The sequence below is a fragment of the Lactuca virosa genome, chromosome 6, assembly GCF_052849685.1.
Source record: "Lactuca virosa cultivar CGN04683 chromosome 6, Lactuca_virosa_CGN04683_v6, whole genome shotgun sequence".
In the NCBI taxonomy this organism is placed as follows: domain Eukaryota; kingdom Viridiplantae; phylum Streptophyta; class Magnoliopsida; order Asterales; family Asteraceae; genus Lactuca; species Lactuca virosa.
In genome coordinates this window covers 118,052,178-118,073,114 of record NC_136431.1, presented here as the reverse complement: position 1 = coordinate 118,073,114, position 20,937 = coordinate 118,052,178, and the positions used below count along the sequence as shown (strand labels likewise).

General features: G+C 37.4%; 3 protein-coding genes across 3 annotated transcripts; 1 reads left to right on the top strand and 2 right to left on the bottom strand.

The window, feature by feature from the left end:
• Positions 1 to 7,527: 7,527 nt before the first annotated feature.
• Positions 7,528 to 8,060, top strand: LOC145121897 (uncharacterized). Its single transcript, XM_079057580.1, has 2 exons — positions 7,528 to 7,579; positions 7,666 to 8,060. The coding sequence occupies exons 1-2, from the start codon at positions 7,528 to 7,530 to the stop codon at positions 8,058 to 8,060; spliced, it is 447 nt and encodes a 148-aa protein (XP_078913706.1).
• Positions 8,061 to 9,023: 963 nt separating this feature from the next.
• On the bottom strand, positions 9,024 to 11,181 carry LOC145121896 (uncharacterized). Its single transcript, XM_079057579.1, has 5 exons — positions 10,474 to 11,181; positions 10,380 to 10,387; positions 9,779 to 10,296; positions 9,557 to 9,712; positions 9,024 to 9,463 (listed from the first exon to the last, which is right to left on the bottom strand). The coding sequence occupies exons 1-5, from the start codon at positions 11,179 to 11,181 to the stop codon at positions 9,024 to 9,026; spliced, it is 1,830 nt and encodes a 609-aa protein (XP_078913705.1).
• A 3,649-nt stretch (positions 11,182 to 14,830) lies between these two features.
• Positions 14,831 to 19,883, bottom strand: LOC145120334 (kinesin-like protein KIN-12B). The gene is made up of 16 exons (XM_079056163.1): positions 19,438 to 19,883; positions 19,163 to 19,304; positions 18,989 to 19,068; positions 18,759 to 18,884; positions 18,588 to 18,647; positions 18,353 to 18,499; positions 18,124 to 18,219; positions 17,883 to 18,025; positions 17,649 to 17,798; positions 17,431 to 17,560; positions 17,145 to 17,358; positions 16,526 to 17,055; positions 16,352 to 16,450; positions 16,123 to 16,275; positions 15,235 to 16,026; positions 14,831 to 15,164 (listed from the first exon to the last, which is right to left on the bottom strand). The coding sequence occupies exons 1-16, from the start codon at positions 19,723 to 19,725 to the stop codon at positions 14,925 to 14,927; spliced, it is 3,390 nt and encodes a 1,129-aa protein (XP_078912289.1). The 5' UTR covers positions 19,726 to 19,883; the 3' UTR covers positions 14,831 to 14,924.
• Between the last annotated feature and the right edge of the window lie 1,054 nt (positions 19,884 to 20,937).

Genomic DNA, 20,937 nt, shown 5'->3' with positions numbered 1-20,937 from the left:
TCCTTGTCACACCCACTACAAGTTTCTTAATAGATATCGGCTTATATCTAAAATTTAATTTTTGACGCTCATTTTTATTCTTAATTAATTAAACCCTAATAATTAAGCATAAAACACATAATTCACATAATATTCACATAATTCCTTTTCATTTCTTCTAAATGAGTTACAAAGGTTAACCTAGACCATTATGTCAATATTAATGCCTAGCCTAGAAACACGGGCGTTACAACTCTCTCCCCCTTAGAATGATTCCGTCCCCGGAATCACACATCAGCAAACAAATACGGGTAGCGACTCCTCATGTCACTCTCCGTTTCCCAGGTGAGATTTGGCCCATTCATATGTTTCCAACGCACAAGCACTAAATCGACCATTTTTACATCACAACTTCTTAGTCTTACGGTCAACGATTGCCTCAGGTTTTTCAATCAACCTCTTGTTTTCATCCAATGAGAATTATGTCGGGCACATCGCCCGTAAATTTTCTTAAATAACACACATAAAAGGTATTATGAATACCCTCCAGTTATTCCGGTAATTCTAGCTTGTAAGCTTGATTCCCGATTCTCCGAAGAACTTTAAATGGTCCAATAAACCTTGGACTCAACTTTCCCCTTCTACCAAATCCTATAAGTCCCTTCCACGGCGAGACTTTAAGTAAAACCGAATCTCCAACTTTGAATGATATCGGTTATCTTTTCTTGTCAGCATAGCTCTCTTGAGTAGCTAACATCCTTTCCCTAATCACTTTCAACTTTTCAGCAGTCTGATGGACTATTTCAAGTCCCATAAACTGCTTTTCCCAGCTTCCAGTCAACATGACAGCATTCGACACTTTTCCCCATACAAAGCGTGATAAGGTGCCATTTTGATGCTTGAGTGGAAACTATTACTATAGGAAAATTTTACTAGAGGTAAGTGTTTACCCCAGTTACCTTGGAATTCCAGGGTACATGCTCTCAGCATATCCTCCAATGTTTGAATTGTTCGTTCGCTCTTACCATCGGTTTGTGGATGGTAAACTGTATTCAAACACACTTGGTACCCAATTCCTCTTATAGACTCCTCCAAAACCTTGAGGTAAAACGGCTGTCACGATCGGATACAATCGTTAACGAAACACCGTGAAGCCTCACACTTTCCTTCATATAAGAATTCGCAAGTTTATCCATAGACCATTTCTCGTTGGCTGCTATGAAATGCGCACTCTTAGTGAAGCGATCAACGACCACCCAAATCATGTCGTGACCGTTCCTTGTTCTGGGCAGTTTAGTCACAAAATCCATAGTGATACCTTCCCATTTACCCATGGGTACAGGTAAAGGATCTAAACTCCCATACGGTTTCTGATGTTGTGCCTTAACCCTAGCACAAGTTACACACTCAGCCACATACTTAGCAACATCGAGCTTCACCATCGGCCACCAGTAATAGGGTTTTAGATCCCTATACATTTTCGTACTGCCGGGATGAATCGAGTACATGGTTTTGTGAGCTTCTTCCATCAGAATACCTCTTACTCCTCCCATCCTAGGTATCCAAATCCTACCTTTGAATACCTTTAGTCCTTGACCGTTTGTATCAAACACCAACGTTTTTCCCAAACGTTCCTCCTTTCGGTCATTTTTTTTCTCTAAAGCTTCCTCTTGAGCTTTCTTTATACTTTCCACAATTGTAGAGACAACTTCAATTCTCAACGCTCTTGGCCTCTTCCTTTCAAGATTCACCTTCCGACTGAGAGCATTAGCAACAACATTTGCTTTACCAGGGTGGTAAAGTATCTCACAGTCGTAGTCCTTGAGTAACTCTAGCCAGCGCCGTTGCCTCATGTTCAATTTCTTCTGATTAAAGAGATATTGAAGACTCTTATAACAACGAAAAGTTTGCATTTAGTACTATAAAGATAGTGCCTCCCTATCTTTAAGGCGAATACTACCACTGCCAACTCCAGATCTGACAAAAATGACTGATACAATCCAAGCTCTGATACCAATTGTAAGTCCCTAATCTGCTTGTGTATCAATCAGATCTGTTTGATGGTGCGGAATCCCAATCAAACGGATGATGTCAGATCAAATAGAAGAGAAGGAGAAGAAGAATAATATGAATCTTGAATGTATTGATGATATGAATTAAGTTCCTTACACAAGATGCACACACTTACACACACTAAAACTCCTTTCTCTCTCTTGGCCGTACACTCTCTTCTGTTCATCAATCCCTCCTCAACCACCTAACACCTATATATATACTTGGGGAATATGGGCCGTAAATGGGTTTACGACCGTCAACCTGTTTACGGCCGTAAACACCCACCTGGCCGTAAACCTGACCGTAAACTCATAAAATATTACATAAAAATACAATTGCTCAGAAAAGCAAAGTATAAACCATAATTTTGACCCAACAATCTCCCCCTTGGTTTATAGCTTTATTTTCTTAATTGACCCAACAAGCTCCCCTAAAAAGTAGCTGGCTTTTCTTGTCAATCTTCATCGAGAGCTTGGCTTCAGCATTAATCTTCAAATTCTTCACAACTTCAAGATGAACTTGATGAATCTTCAATGAATGACTTCATCTTGATCAGTTGGGATTTTCTTCAGAATTTGACATTGAACGCACATTGGGTGAGGAGGCTTCTTGTACTGATTCTTGAAAGATAGTGCTTTCAGTTTAAGAATCTTCAGAGAGAACATCAGAGAGAACAAATCTTCTGGATCACTTCAGCAGGTTCAAGTCAGCAGCAGACTGATTGAGGAGGCTTCAATGCAAACCGTCACATAATCTTCAATTTCAACTTCACCTTGCTTCTGGGGTTGAAGGATTGAATGTCGAAAGAATAATCTTCATTTCTTGCTCCTTCGAATGAGAATTCTTCGATGATCACAGATGAAGCCTTGGCTCAGAAATCTTCGACACAAACTCCATGAGTTTCATCTTCACCTGAATTCACTTTTCAAGACAAAACAAAACTAAAAGAAAATTTAGCACACAATATTTTTGGGTTTTTCATATTTTCTAAAAAAGAAATAAAACAGAAATATTTTTAATTTTTTTAATTTTTTTTTTGTTTGGTTTTCAAAATTTTTAATTCTCCCCTAATATTTAAATTAGAAGAAAACTATGAACAAATTTAACAAAAATAAAAATGATATCTAACTTTAAGAGTGATTTGGGATCAAAGTTTTTAGACAGCCTTTATCCGTTTATCAGTACCTCTCCCTTCATGAATAGATCTGCTCAATCGTCGGTATTATGGTCCACTTAAACACGATAGATTGTGATAAAATTAGGACATACTATAAGTGACAAGACAATGTGATCCTAAGTTCCTAGATAATATTCCGTAAGGACTATTCAGCTGACGATGACCAAAGATATTGTTGTCCACCTAAATTGAGCAGCAAGATCTATAGACAACCTAGTGATTATTCAATTTTAAATGTACTAGAACATGTTTCCCGCTTCCTGACATACCCCAATAATCAGGAACTTCCAAAGTACTCCTTACTTTAGGTGAGCAGACAATTATTATGAGAGAAGTCAGATTTAGAATGCATATGCTATACACCCAGGTCGGATCTCTTCCAATCTCGCAGAGGGTGAAACATATGACTAACCATATTTAGAGGGATTGAGAAGTAGAATGGTGCATATGCTGTGTACCAGGTCGGATGTATTTCAATCACGCAAAGGAGACAGCATATGACTAACAGACATGAAGAATTGCATAGATAGAAGATGCAGAGAAATAGAATTGCATATGTTGCAGTCCAGGTCGGATGTATTTCAATCACGCAGAGGAGGCAACATATGACTAACAGAAAGAAAGCAAGAAAATAATTTCATACAGACCTACTTTATCGGAATTCCCTAGTCGCCCCATCAATACCGGAATTAAGGACAAAGTCCGTACATCGAGGAAGAGTTAAACCACAGTTCTAGATACAGATTATTTTAGTGTGACCGGTGGATTATCATGTATATCTCCCTGCTCAACCTATCTGAGTGTCGTATTGTCAGGCTAAATGGATCTATCTAGGTCAAGATTTTTCAAGTCTCTAGATTCCTTAAGTTCATTAATGCCTAGTCAAGTCCATTTTAATCTTTCGTGCCTACCAGCGCATCGAACACAGAGCCTAGACAATTCAGATTCAGTCCCTTACACATGTTTTAGACTGCCCGTTATCACTTTATATTTATATCACTTCCCAAAACATCTCCCTCAAGCACATTTCATTAACACCATATATTTTTTTTTTAAATTTTAAAATTTTTGTTTTGTTTTTATTTCTCCCCCTAAATTTGTGCATAGGAGAGAAACGAAAGTAAATGCGCAAATTTAAACTATCCTAAAACAAAAATTAGTCTTTAAAGCGAATCAGCTTAAGAAAAACTCAGGAGTATAGAGAAGAAAACTCAAACCGTAAGTCACCAATTGAATTTGCATCCAGAAGGTCTGAGAACAGCACGCGTAATCTCAGAACAGATCCGAAAATTCTTCATGTCATTAAGCACTAACCCCGTTTGTGATCTCTTCCTTTCCCGCAAAGGACACATACTCCCAAACAATGTTCTGAGTGTTGTACAGTTGAGAGATGCCTCTTATCATGTGCCAGGAACAGCCACTACCAACAAACCGAAGTCTGATGATATGCCTCCATAGCTGCTCCGACACAGAGCGGGATCAGTTGGTCTTTGGAACCCAGTCCACTTTGAAACTGGGTCGACCTTTGTCATCTACGCAAGATACATTCTCCCATGACATGTCCTGTTTATCACAAACAGAAGATGAAGAAATATTAGAATCGTTAGAAGATTTGGGAGAGTGAGCCTTTGGAACCCATTTGTAGTTGGGTTTAACCCATTTCTTTTTTGATCTGATGGGTGGCTCAGTACTTGCTTTTGATCTTGATGTCGGCTGTTGAGATGACTTTGACCTAACCGGTCTTTGTTTCACTGGAGCATCTCTTGGATTAGGCTTCTTGGCCGACATTCCCTTCTTTCCCTTGGGATTCAGATTCTTGGCCTTGTGGGTTTGATTCTTGGCCTTCTGTGCGTTCCAGTCACCAATGTCTGATCGTGACCTTGAGGGGTTTCTTTTGGAAAATTTCCCTCTTGGCGCGTTCTGCCACCCTTGTGTATAGTAGGGAACGTATGCGCGATTAGGACAATTTCTGGCAATGTGTCCAGGTGTTCCACAGTGAAAACATGTCCTTTTCTTCACTGTGAAGTTGTTTCTTCCTACCCCTGGTGGCGTATCCTTCCCTTATCTCTTATTTTTCCCACAAGCACAATTACAACAGGCACTCTGTTTCACTGGAATTGGTGGCCTGTATTTCTCAATAGCAGGTTGATCAGAAGCAGTTGAGTTCGAAGCAACAGATTCAGAGCTCAAGGAGATGTTGGTTTGTTCAATGGTTTTCTCCTTGTTCTCATCCTCTGCTACTTTACCTGCACATGAAGTAGATGTGCTAGAAACATGAACATCAGTATTTCCAAACAAATCATCAAATATGTCAAAAAAAATTAATTTAGCAGGAGCAGATGCAGAAGTATCACAAAAAACATTGTCATTTTCAACATCAGAAACAAAAGGTTTTTCATTGGAAACAAAAACATCAGGTTCAGACTCAGTTTTGTTATCAGAAACAGATCCTTCAACTTCGTGCTTTGACTGATTTAAGGATTGATCTGCAGGGGAAGTAGAAACGTTAGTACTTTCAACATTAATAAATTCTCCTGAAACAAAACCAGATGGCTTGCCATAAACCATGAATGGTTCGTTGGCAATCTCATCTTTAGACAAAGGTTGATACTGATATGTGTGATTATAAGGAGGAGGTACACTATCGTATCCTAAATCCTTATGCTGGTTTCATTTGAACTGCATGCAATGATCAATCATGTTGACAACTACCTCGCTTGATCCATCAAATTTTCTAAAATCAAAATTTGCAGTATCAAATTGTCTCTTTAATGTATCAAGCTCAGTAGTTAACTCATCATTCAGTCTTTTGATATAATCATAAAGTTCACATTTTTCACTGTATTCTGTCTGAATTCTCTTAAAGTCCTTTATTTTTGTCTCTAACTAGGCCTTTAGGGGTTTCTATCCTTTCCTGAGTTGATATCCTTCATATCTCAGGTCCTCAACTTCTCTTTTTAATAAATCAATTTGTTCCCGAAGAAACTTAATCGTAGTTTTACAAGATGGATTACATGAAACTTCATTGACTGGAACGTTTGAAGAGCTCATTTTTTTTAAATATGCCTTTTGACTAAATACTCAAAAGTCAACCTCAAAAGTCAAATTTAAAAAGTCAAACTCAAAAGTCAAACTGAAAAGCTAAATTTGAAAATTTAAAAGTTAAACGAGAAAGTCAAAGTTTAAAGTCAAAGGTCAAACTTTAAAAGTCAAAGTCAAAATTTTAAGTAAAAAGTCAAAAATAAAAGTCAAAAATTAAAAACTAAATTTTTTTGGTTTTTTATTATTATTAATTTTTTTTTGGTTGAAAATGGAATTTAAAAATAAAAGAAATTTGAATTTTGGGCTAAAAATGTCAAATTGGCGAAATTAGAATCGAAGAAAGACGCCTTTTGAATTAGATTTCGAAGAAACGAACCAAGGTGTCCGCTAGTCGAGTTGGTAAAACGCTGTGTTGCTCAACCAGAGGTCCCGGGTTCGATCCCCGGCACCCTCAAATCTGTTTCTCCCCCCCCCCCCCTTTTTTTAGTGTATGCGAGGCGAAGATGCTGCTGCGAGGACGAGGCCGATGACGCGATGCGAGGACGTGCGAGGATCAACTCTGAAGCGAAGACCGAGGCTGCTGGACCGCAAACTCCGAGGACCGGCCGCAAACCGTCGGCCGTAAACTCCGGCGGAACCCTAGCCGTAAACGTGGCCGCCGCCTCGCTGGTTACGACCAAAAACAGCGATTTTTGCCCCTTTTTGCTCCAAAACTCGATCAAAAACCCGTTTTTATGAAAAACGCGAAGAACAAACCCCCCTAATTTTCAGAGATCTATCCAAAAACGCAGGAATTTTTCAAAAATAAGATCAAATATGCTCCAGATCTGACAAAAATGACTGATACAATCCAAGCTCGGATACCAATTGTAAGTCCTTAATCTGCTTGTGTATCAATCAGATCCGTTTGATGGTGCGGAATCCCAATCAAACGGATGATGTCAGATCAAATAGAAGAGAAGGAGAAGAAGAATAATATGAATCTTGAATGTATTGATAATATGAATTAAGTTCCTTACACAAGATGCACACACTTACACACACTAAAACTCCTTTCTCTCTCTCTTGGCCGTACACTCTCTTCTGTTCATCAATCCCTCCTCAACCACCTAACACCTATATATATACTTGGGGAATATGGGCCGTAAACACCCACCTGGTCGTAAACCTGACCGTAAACTCATAAAATATTACATAAAAATACAATTGCTCAGAAAAGCAAAGTATAAACCATAATTTTGACCCAACAGTTTCCAATAACAACAATCATTGAAATGGTCCATGACTCGATGCAAGCAGTGTATGTTCAACGTGCTGCATTCAGAGGTAATTATAAGTTATGACATCACTCAAATGTTCAAATGATATGTTATTATACATTATGACATCATAATATTTGTTTTATCATTCAGTTCATTTCACCAGGGATTTTCATGGTATTCTAACCCCTTATGCACTAAAGGTGCTTCATAAAAGATTTATCCACTCCGATGGTTGTAGGATTAGGCATATTGTTAGCGACACATATGAAGTGAGTAAGTATTCAACCACCGAAACTGTGCAATTAGACCGTGGTATTTGTAGTTGCGGTAAATGGCAAAAATGCGGTATACCTTGTGAGCATGCTATAGCTTCACTACAAAGGCTTGAAATTGTAGAAATCCAGCAAATGGTAAATTTAAAGTTAACTACCGCGGTGTATCGAAATGGTTTTCAAACTGAGACGGTCAATCCTATTCCAACCGTTAGGCATTGGGAAATACCAGTTGAAAGTGTTGTCGTTTTACCTCCACGACAATTGACTTGAACTGAAATGTACGGATCACAACGAATATTAGTTTGTATTCAGTTCTATGTTAACCTTACTTTTGGTCCGTTAGCGTTGTTTAGTTTTTAATAAATAATGTTTACCTTTTAATAAATAAGTGTATTTCCATAATTGTAATGTAAGGATGACAGCGACTTGACACACAGCTATGCCAACTGGCAAACAGCTCTGCGGACTGGCAAACAGCTCTGCGGACTGACAAACACCTCTCTACGGAGTTGAAGGGTCTATATATTGAAATGGATGATCGTTGAATTTTTGGTAAAGAGTTACAAATTATTTTGAAATTTAATATGAGTTCATCTTCAAATTTGTATATTTGCTCGTGCAACGAACTTGATTGTTTCTATTATGATCCAATCGACCCTTTTCTTGCCCCATCACCATACATAAGAGAGTCGTATATGTCTGATGATACTTTGCAACAATTACAATGGGCTGAAGAATAACAAATAAAAGATAAAGAGTCATCTCGGGCTCTCACTGAACGTCGTGACCTCATTGCGGCAGAGTGCAAAGAGGTTGAGAAAAGGATGCAGATTGATAAAAAAAATCAAAGACCACGAGGAATGGATAAAAAAAAGACTAAGAAGACTATCAAACTGACTGAAAATGGCTTGCTGAGAAGCATGCAGAAATGATAGATCTTGGGCGGCAAAAGGACCGTTTTGAAGATAAAATAAGAATTAGGGGCGACTATATAACAATGGAGCAAGAAAAGTATCCATTGCAATCCCCTTAAGTTAATTACTGTTGTTGTACGTTTATTATGTGTTTTTGTTTTGTTCTATGTATTATCTTCGAGTTTTAGTTATCATTCTACTAGTAATGATGCACTAACATGATCATAATATTACCCATAATCTTTAAAGTAACCACACCATTTCAAAGTACACAATCAACGTCTTCCAAAACATGACATAATTAATTATAGATACAACATCAATCATTCAAATCAAACGTTGAACAATAGTCTTCTTTTTGCGTCCCTTGCGTCCTGCGCGTCTCTTGTGTCCCGTCCGTCTCTAGCGTCTCGTGAGTCCCTTGTGTCCCTTGCGTCCCTTTCCCTTTCCTTTTTGTGTTACTACCTGATGCCGAGTTACTTTTTCTAGCCTTATTTTGCTTCATTGGGACCAATGTCGGACAAGTCGCTGCATTATATGTTGTACTATCACATCTACTACACCTTCTTACTATAGGTTCCTCACCTTGTGACGGGATATGATTTCTGTTTTTCGGTCTACCAGCTTGACGTGTATCCATTATCGGGGGTTTAACAACCATCATCTCAGCAGGAATCTCCCAATCACACGGTTCAGGAAGGGGGTAAACCGCCTCCTGATACGTACATCGGTACGTTTCCATTTTGTAAGCATCTATAGCTAGATGTCCAAAGTTAGTTTTTTTCAAGTACTTTAAGACCATTATGACATGACCACAAGGCAGCCCAGTTCCTTACCAATATTTGCATGTACAAGTCTCTTGCCTCAGATCAACTATGCCACCATGTTTGAAATCATGCACTTGATATATTGCATCTAAAACACCAGAAACGGACCATCCTGTCGTACGCTCTTCATTTTTTCTAACTACTTTTTCAGCCCATTCCGTTAGTATTGTTGAACGTTTCCCTGTAAAGAACATATATATAATGAACTTATTATTCGACATAATTAAAGTCCAAATTAAAGTCATACCTCCATCGATGCGACGCTTGTTACACCATTCCTGTGAAAGACGACGGAAGAACTCAAGAAGGGGTACTATAGGCATCTTCCTTGCACTGTTCGAGGTCATGTAATCGTACCGTTTCGACGGGGAATATGCTTTAGTCCATTTAGCACGTGGAATTTCACTTAGATACGCCGCTACTTGCGGCCTAGTAGTACTAAATCTATACCACAAATCTTCAAAAACATTTCTTTTGTAAGCTCTCACAAGCCTCCAAAACAACACTTTTGTTTTATCATTTTTCCCAAACCTGTGTACTATGTTTCCTAGTAGATGAAAAGCACATACGCCATGATGAGCATGTGGGAAAACATTTTCAATACTAACCCGAATTGCATCGTCCCTATCAGTTACAAACGTCAAATCTTGACAATCACCAACGCATTCATACAACTTTTCAAGAAACCATGTCCAAGTAAGACCACTCTTTTTTTGCATATTCTGTGCACGAGGGGCACTATCTGGTTGTTCCCATCCATAGCGACTACATGCAATATGGTTCCCTTAAAATCACCCTTCAAATGGGCATCATCCATAATTATAACTTTACGACAAAAACGTTTGAACGCTCGTATCTGCAATATATGAAAATGGAACACATAAACACTATAAATTTTTTTACAATTAATTATATATTAAATAACAAGTTTTTTGTATTTACCGTGCTCCCAGTGGCATAAAAACAACACTCGGAACAATCTTCTAAATCTGTTTGTATATAGGCCACCGTATCGGGATTATGCCTCTTCAAATTGTGAAAATAAATAGGAAGTTTGGAAAAACATTCTTCAGAGGATCCCAACAACAGTTCCATAGCATATTGTTTTGCACGCCAAGCTTGTTTGTAATTTACTTTGATTTCCAGCAAAGCATTCAAATCCCTTGATATGTCATTAGGCCTCCAAACCTTGGAACGAGTTTTTCCCATAATCTCATGCAATATAGTACCCATGACTTTTTTATTTGCATGCTTATGATTTGGGTGTATCTGTAATGACGAACATGTGTGCACGTTGTTGAAAGTCCTAATTTCAAATTCATCAGTGGGATCAATGCGTTTTGCATATAAACGCAAAGTACAGTTCTCAATTTCACAATATAACTCATAACGGTTTTTGTTAGAATATTTTGTCTTAAACTGAAACTTTTCTCTGGTTGCTTTAAGACTCAAAGCAAATATTAATTGTTGTTTGTTATAATACGTTTGACGAACAAACATATCATCATTTAGACCTAAAATGTGAAATGGTCCAGGTTCAATAATAGGATCAGGACAATCAGGTATGGGAGGCATACCGTAAAAGATGTTTGAAGCTTTTTTTTCCGTGTGTGAACTCATCTTCTGACCAGCCTTGATTTGACTCTTCATCGTCTGACAAAGTTTTGTCACACAGTCTTCCAAACTCATATAAATTTTCTTCTTCCACTGTATTCACTGCCACAGTTTCTTCTTATGGACACTCTTCAACATTATCAGATACAATGTTTTCAACATTGTATGGTACAATCTTGTCAATAGCTTTTGTATGTTCGACCCTTCCCTCAAACACCTCCAAATACAAATCCACAATCTCCTTCGTTTCAGAAATTACATTTCTGAGTTGATGAACATCTGCTTCGTCTATAACATTCATAACATACCCATGAACCGGGTGTTGAAATGACAATGATATATTACTATTGAACGCATTAGCTTTACTTTTGACCAAATCAAACAAAATTCGACGGTCAAAATTTGGCGGAAGCAGTAAACCTAAGTTGGACAACTTTGGTCTAACGTAGGTGTTAATCCCATTACTGATCGGCCAAAAACCCCCCATACATAAAATAACAAAACTCATATTTTCTTTGAAAACAAATTTCTAACACTAAAACCGATCTAATATTGCAAATGGATCTAAAAAAATGAAATAAACCGTTTATATCACAAAAAACCGTCGCTAAAAGCCTTGCAACCACCCATTCCGCGGAGACTTTAAGGCCTTCGCGGAGCACCGCGTCACCTCCTCTGCGGAGGCTTTAATCAACATCCAAACCAATCCCTCCGCGTAGGACTTAATGTCTCCGCGGAGATATCTATGCGGACCAACATTACATTAAGAAAAAAGAACATAATTTAACCTTCCGCGGAGAATTCATGGTTCCGCGGAGGTCCGCAAAACGCATGTCTATATCCGGAATTTTCATTTTTCATGTCTAAATTTCCCTATTTTTTACTATAGCACGTATTTTCCCTTTATTTCCTGCCCTAATTCTCACTCTATAGGTCGATTCTGGAAGATGTAGTTCCTTATTTTGAAGTTTTTGATTTTTGAGAAGGTACGTTGAAATTGGAGTGGCTGACATCGATTTGGGTCGCCACCGTCATCTTCCAATTTTCTTTGAGCAAAGGGTGATCAGGAAATCAGTGACGCCAACTTTCAATAAAAAAAGAGACGATAGCGGTTCGTTCACCCCAAATCGTCCATTGCTAGGTTTCACTCGATTACCTTCGCCCAATATGGGTGGTTTACGCTTCAAATTTCCTCCCACCGCTTTCTCTTTTCTTCTGCTTAACCATTCGATGTCTTTCTTGATTCTTCTATGTCTCTTTCTATAAAGTTTTAATTCTTCATCTTCTTCTCTGATGCTTTCTTGGAATATTTGATTTCAGTGACAAAAAAGCTGGAAGGAGACGATGGTTGCAGAACTGTGGAGTATTTAGGAGGCACATTGATTTAATGTTGTAGATTACTGTCATAGTAGAGGCATGCTTCACAGATATATCAAGGTTCTTATTTGTTCATCATCATTATCATCAGTTCATAACTCATATGTAATGAACTGGTTTGTGGTTTATTGATTACTTATCTACCCCTTCTTATTACAACCTGAAAATCTTCTCTTGGACTCATATGGCGTTGTAAAAGTTTCAGACTTCGGATTGTCTCAACAAGTTGTATATATATATATATATATATATATATATATATATATATATATATATATATATATATATATATATATATATATATATATATCAGTTATAAATCCTATAACTTGGATTAACACATGTACTTGTGTACACTGCCATGAGATTTACCACTTTATTAAAACAAGTATCTTACTTACACCTTTACATATATACTTATCAAACATACTCAAATTTTATTGTAAAATTCTATCCATTGTAAATCATTTTTCCTAGTGACTTATCCACGTATAAGTTAGGGCTATTCACTCTCGATCATTACGCCCCAGATGCTTATCCACATATAAGATAGGGCAGGTATTTATCCATGCACATTAGTTTATGGATTTTATAGTGAGACGCTATTCATTACGTAAGTATAAACATTTAGTAGACTCACACCTCTATAATCGTTAATCTCAGAGCAAGATACATATGTATAGATCTACACGGGTTGACACCCCCACCTACGGTTACTAGCTACAACCTCAACGGTCAAATCAAAGTGGGTGATAAATATCTTAAGTCATTTGTACGATGTCCAATGAATCGTTGTAGGGGGTACTCTAGTCACATAGCTCAGTTATAGGACTCACTATAAACATGAACTAACTCTCTCTCTCTCTCTCTCTCTCTCTCTCTCTCTCTCTACAAACCATGGAGTTAGTTTCTCTTTACAAAACATTTAATAAATATGGTTTTATTCACAAAGACAATACTTTTTGGTCATTTTAAAAGTACCATTACTACATTATCATAAAACCTGTAACTCTCACCAACCTTGTGTTAACCTTCAAAACTACATGTATTCTCAGGATCACTAAGAAGGCATTTCAGACGAAGGAATAGTCACAGATTCCAAGCAACCTAGTTTTTGTTATATTTGCCTACCTGTTTAAGGCAATTCTTGTACTCTATTATTATTTGTAAAACCTTGTATTCAAACTTCAAGATGGAATACTACTACTATTTTGTTTATCGTTGTACTTGTTCTATATGTATCCAAATTGCCTGAGATCCATGAACTAAGTCCCACATCCCGACATGTTCCGCCGGCTTGGTCGGGGGTATGACATGTCAGCATAAGGTATATCAGTATACCTTGGAGTTGTGTGTGTGTGTTTTGGGGGGGAGGGGGGGATGGGTGGGGGGGATGTGGGGTTGTGTGTGTGTGTGTTTGTGGGGGAGGGGGAGGGGGTGGGTGTAGGTTTGTGTGGGTGTGTGTGTATGTATGGGGGAGGGGTGGGGTGGGGTGGGGGTGGGTGTAGGTTTGGGTGGGTTGTGTATATGTGTTTGGGGGTGGGGGTGGGGGTGGGGGTGGGGGTGGGTTTGTGTGGGACTGTGGGTTTTGTGTGTGTGGGTGTGGGGGTGTTTTCGTGTTTGTGGGTGTGTGTTTTGTGGCGGTGTGGGTGGAGGTGTGTGTTTGTGTTTGTGGGGGGGGGGGGTAGGTAGGGGTGTTGTGGGTGTTAAGGTGGGTTGGGTAGAGGTGGGTGGGGTGAGAGTAGGTGTGCGTTTATATTTTAGAAAAATTTTGGAATTAGAAAAATGTGGAAAACAATGATTATTGTTTTTCCAAAAATTTCCGACTTTTTTGTAATTTTAGAAAATGAAAAATTTTCATTTTCTGTGAAAAAATTAGAAAAATAGACGAACTAAATGCGTTCTCAAAATTCTCATTTTTCTTAGAAATTTTTTCCGGAAAACAACCCATTTTTCCGCAACTAAACGCACCCTTAATCTTTGTACCCCAAACTACTGATGTGGATCATTATGTTCTCTTTGGTCCAAAAGTTGTCAAGGTTTTAAAAGAATTTGAGACAAGTTCGATTCCAGTGCTTCAAGGAGAAAAGACCGACATTGTATATGTTCTTAATGCATAATCAGCGTACTTGGAAAAGGTAAAAGTAACTTTATGGATGAAAACCAGACTTCATTTTTTGTTTTTATTAATATAAGAAATCAAATGGATGAAAACCAGACTTCATTTTTTGTTTTTATTAATATAAGAAATCAAATGGTTAAAAGATGATACAAGTTGAAATGGTCAAACGGACCATAACACATACCATAACATCACAAATTATTTTATTATTATTGTAATAAGCTTTGGTAATTATATATAAAATAAAGCATAACTTATAACAGCCTACAAACTTGCATACCTATATGTTACAGTTATCGTATCCAGAGAACCATGAAGATGGTTGTGGCAACATGGTCAACTCTTGTTTATCATAGTTGTTTGACTCTTCTACATCATATATTGGCATATCATAAACTGGGGTTGATGTTGATGTTGATGTTGATATTGATATTGAGGTCTCTTTTTTCTGTTTTTTCATCAGCCTTTCAATTTGTCTGTAAGCATTCTCTGTTTCTTGTTCTGCATCTAAAGCTCGTGTCTGCATGAAAATATGAAGTTAAAACTTTTGTTATTCTAATGACAAAAAAAAATGATAAACAGAAACTGACCTCTGCAAAAGCAACAGCTTCTTCTGCTTCTTTGAGTCTTACAAGTAATTCACCAGCAGCTTGTACAGCATCAGCAGTATCTCTCAATTGTTCCTTAAGCCCTTTAATTTCATCCCTAAAACGCCCTCTCTCCCTTTCTCTTTCCACCTTTAAGGTTGAAATTTCAGCAGCAAGGGCATTTATAAATTTCGATCCATTACCCCTTACTCCAGCTTTTGTAGCTGCTTTTTTCACATCTTCAATCCCATCTTGAATTTGACCTTGCCTTATAAGCATGTTCATATGTTTATCCTCTAAATCAGCATATTGTTCAAGCATTCTTGCGTGACACTCCATTGCCATTTGCATTGCTTCTTTAAGCTCTTGTGAACATTTTCTTTCTGTTTCAAGTTCTTGTTTTTGCTTTTCAGCAAGCAATCGGTTGGCTTCTAGTTGACTTTTCAACTCTTGTGTAACAGAAATCCATTTGCTTTCTTCTTCGTTGAATCTGATTCTCTCTGATTCAAATCTCTGTTCAGCAATTGACTCTGGGATTGTGGATAAAGAAGGGGATTCGTTGGTTTCAGATGGATATGTTATTTGTAAAACAGGAGTTTGTGTTTTAGACAATTTTGGTGAAGAATCTACATAAGATTGAAGTTGACTCCTTAAATATTGTATCTCTTCCATTAACACATCCCTCTCTCCCATATCAAAGAAGCTCCTATAACGTTCCAATTCATCTTGTATTTTTTTCAACTCGATTTCTTTCCTTAAAGTTTCCGGATGATTCTCGTATTTTTCCTTTAGAATCTGTACCACATGTAAAAAAAGAAGCATGAAAATTTTAAAATAGTAAAAATGAAAGAACCATAGAAAGTTGAGAAAATCTGGAAGGCGTATGCATACTTGATGTTCATTTGCTAAAGATGTCAATTCTTCATTTACAAACTCCTCAGCAGACAAAACACCATCCATTAAGTTCTCAAGACGGGTGATTTTGTCTTCTTGCAGTTGCCCAATAATCGAATTGCACTCACGTTCATGTTTATACTGTTGCACCTGTGATGATATGAAAATGGTTAAAGGGTAAAAAAGTAATTTCATATTGGCATTGAGGAATTGAAAACAAGCATACCAGACGATTAAGTTGGATAATTTCATTGTGTTGTCTAGTGCAAAACACTTCTAAAGCCATTTCTCTCCTTATAGCTCCAGCCAAGACTTTTTCCACTGCCTACAAGAATGTTACACATGAATTAATCTCAAAATAAAATGAACAAAGAATTTTTTTTCTGTTAAAAAATATTACTTTTGGAACTAGCTGCTTGGATTTTTCAACCAATTGTGACCCATCAAAAGGAACCAACTGCAGATTTGAAGTATCATGTTCATGTGTATCTTTATCTTCTACTAATTCAGATGTTTTACTCTTGCAATTGTTGCACAAATACTCCATGGATTTCTCTTTCTCTTTAGATAACACGTTCTCTAGAGAAAAAGTTTGAACACCAACATCTTTTCTAACTGGTGTACAGGGAAACCTGAATGATGAACGCCCCAAAGGGGAACTTTTTCTATGTTTATCAATTACTTCAAGACCATGATGCAGACTCGCAGTCAAACGATCAGTTTGACCATGGGAAAGCATGATAGCTTCTGAAATATTGTTTGCAAGGGCATTTTGGGAAGCAGACAGTGTTGATGAAGTCCTCAAACTTTTCATGCTGATACTAATAACTGTTGGTGAAACACTTGGAGTTGGAGACTTGAGTATTGGGGATACTTCAGATTGTAGTATTGTTAGATTATGTTCAGATATTTCATCTTTCATATTGACATCTGTGTCAAACAAATTGTGGTTAATGCTTTCAGTTCTAGACATTTTTGGCTTAAAATCACTAGTTAGGGTTTCACATGATCATATCTACCTGTTTCCATATTTTTGCAAGCTTCAGTGGCTTCCAAAAGAACTTGTTCAGCTTCCTCAACAATTTCCATTTCTTCATCCTCATCATCTTCCATATGAGGTAGCATCATAGGACGATTTAAGCTGTATTTCAGAAGATTCAAACTTCTACGTGCATTCCACCCTGTATTTGGATCAGGTGAATTGTTGTTTTCCTTCATGCGTATTAGTTCATCCTGTTATATATCAATAATTCCAATCAGTAGCTGTATCACAAACTTGAATTAAAAAAAAAATGGAAAATGTACCTTTAGTTGTCGAATCACTTCACGTAGTGTGTTCACATCCTCCTGCATTTGTTCATTAACAACTGCCTTGTTCTTGATAGCTTTTGCACGTTTTGCAAATCTCAATGTACTAAAAGTCTCACTCTTACAGCTGTTTCATTGAATTATAAAAAGTTTAAACACACACACACACACACACAAATAAAAGGATCAAAAAGAAAATGACATGTTATTGTTACCTTTCTGAAGGTGAAATGGCACAGACCATGGCAAGTTTTGCATTTCCACCAAGAGATTCCTGCAACAAAAATGTCAGCTTGGAATCTCTATATGGAATGTGCCTTTGCTTTCCTGTTTGGGAAACCTCTGCTAGAATGTTAATCAAGTTTCTGCAGTTGTCAAACATAAATGAACTTTAGAAAAGATCAATAGAAATGAAATCAATGAAACATAATATAAATCATGTGACATACCCGAGTTGTGAAAGTGAACGATTGATATTCCCAGCTTCTTTTAAGCGTTCTCCTGCTGCACCTGTTGACTTTTGTCTCTCGGATCCAGCAAGGTCAACAAGATTTATTCGACTTGTTTTGAGGGAACTCAAGCCATCTTTGCTCTATAAATTTTGAATTGTGGATATGAAAACACAAGATAAAATTACTATATAGGACACCAAAAAAGCAAATAACTTGAAATTTCACCATCTATTATTACCTTGCATCGTGATTCAACAACACAAGTGAATACACTGTGAGAGCGTGAACTCTCCATATTTATACTTGTAGCTCCTGTCCTTCTATTTGACAACCCCTGGATACAATTATCATATTAAGAAAAACATAAAACAGAGACAAATGAAGAATCTTGATATGATCGATTACTGATGGTTGTGGCACTCATTATAATGGAAACCTTTCATTAAACAAGAGTAAAGTATCCAAACCTTTTTCAGAAGTTTTGTCACATCTTTTAGACTGCAAACGGACTCCTCTGTTAAATTTTCAACATATACACCTGTTTTAGTATCTTCTCTTATTTGAAGGTTTCTTTGAGCTGGATCCAACAAATCAGTAATTTGTTCATTATAGATCTGTAAATACAGTTTCCCAGAATTAGGATTTAAGATACTTGTAACAACAGAAGTTCAATTGTCCATGATAAATAAATTATCATGTTACCTCAAGAAAAGAACAGCGGCATTGATACATGAGTTGCTTGTCAGCATGTTTATTTTGTTCCTATGCAAATTGCCATTAACTCATCAGCAAAAGGGCAAGTGAACATCAAGAATTCAAGATAATTCAATATAGACTTGACAGGTGAAACAAAGACATGACATGCAATCTTACCTCAGTTATGCGAAGAAATAGCCTTTCAAAAACACGGGGTGTCAATCCTTGTTGATCACTAGATGACTCATCTTCCAACAATGCATTGGAAGGCCCCCATATTGTGTAGGTCTTTCCACTCCCAGTCTACTCAAAATTTATTCATGGTTTGTCATTAATATAAGTAGCCATGAAAACAAAAGAAAGAAAGTTGTTACATTTATAGTCAGCACAAGGAAGACAAAGAATACCTGCCCATATGCAAACACAGAGCTATTGAATCCAGCAATACAATTTTCAACAAGGGGAGCTCCTACAAGCTGGAATATATCTACCTGTAAAAGCAAATTGAATGCAACAGAAACAGAATAACATTTCATCAGTGTTAAAATGTGTATTTATTTCATATAAAAAATAATAGAAACCTGCCTGAGTTGATGCTGCATCAGCTACAGAATCAAAAGTGAATGTTTGCCCTAGAATGGACAAAGAATCGCCAGATGTCTTCTGTAATATAACTTCCCCCTCTTCTTCGTTTTTGCTTGGTGGCCTCATTCGCACAATAACCTAATTCGAAGAGGGTCATGACAAAATTAAATATATTCCTAGATGTGTAAAGGCTGCTTCTTGTATAAATTCTTGAAGAACTCCACAGTTTAAAAACTTGTAAAAAAAAAAAGATGATCCCTCATAAATTTACCTTCACTCCTGTATCCGAAGATCCAGCAACACCATTTTCCTGAGGCAATTCATTACTAAGCTTCCGCTTGAGAGAATTCGAGGGAGGAGGTCTCGGTGGGAGTGGAGATTTCAGTTTACTGGCAGCGGCGGGAGATGGTTTACCTGTAAACGATGGAGACGGAAATGAATCTGGAATGGCGTTGACGTCTGGAGGTGGAACATTTTCGTTGGAATATTTCTGTTTTCGACTAGAAGATTTACTATGCTTTATCGAACTAAGGTTTAATGGTTGCATAACGCGCTTCATCTTTCAAAAAACCTTGTTCAGACTAGTGATCAGAGAGTGTGAGAGTATATTAGGGTTCCACCGACAACTACCGAGAAATTATGAGATGCCAGCAAAGAGAAGGATCGACAGGGAGGAAGAGATGTAGCCGTTTGAACTTTGAAAGGGGCTTTGGCGGATCGATGATTTCAAATCGGGATCCACGAAGTTGGTTTAATTGTTCTTTACTTCTCCCCCTTGAAATATGAATGAATTTAAGTCTTGCCCTTTACATTTGATTATTATTATTGTTAGATTAAACTACAAAATTGGTCCCTATTGTTTGATAATTTTTTGTAGATTTGGTCCAAATAGTTTTCAACTTGCATATTTGGTCTAAAATATAATACTTTGTGTATTTAGTCTCCAAAGTTAATAGACAAAATTGTACAAATGATTCATGTGTTATGTCACAACTCGTAAGTTTAGTCCAAAAAGGTTTGGACTAGCATCAGTTGTCCAAAACTTTGATTTTATTGCGAGTTTGGTCTAAAACTTTGATTTTATTGTGAGTTTGGGTGATCGACAATGGTGACTGGCTGTTTAAAAACCATAAATCGACGATAAATGAAGACAATTAGTCTTCTACTCCTATTTCTCAAGTAAGTACTTTGACTAAGTCCAATTTGTCTTCGTTGATCGTCGATTCATGGTTTTTAAACTGCCAGTTAGTACTTTGACTAAGTCCAATTAGTCTTCTACTCCTATTTCTCAAAATCCTTATTCCCAGAATATAAGCAGCCTCTCCTAGATCCTTCATAGTGAAACACTTTCCAAGCCAGGACTTAACTTCCTGCAAGGTTGGAACGTTGTTTCCTATGAGCAGTATGTCGTCAACATACAGTACTAGAAAGCTAACTATACTCCCACTAGCTTTGACATATACACAGGACTCATCCTCACTCCTAGAGAAGCCAAATTCTTTGACCTTCTCATCAAAGCAAAGATTTCATTTGTGAGAAGCTTGTTTCAATCCATAGATTGACTTTTCAAGCTTACACACTCTATTGGGGTACTTAGCATCCACAAAACCCTCTGGCTGACTCATGTAAACATCTTCAGCCAACTTCCCATTAAGGAAAGCGGTTTTGACATCCATCTGCCATATTTCATAATCAGGAAACGCAACTATGACTAGCATAACCCTAATAGACTTGATCTTAGCCACCGGTGAGAATGTCTCATCATAGTCAA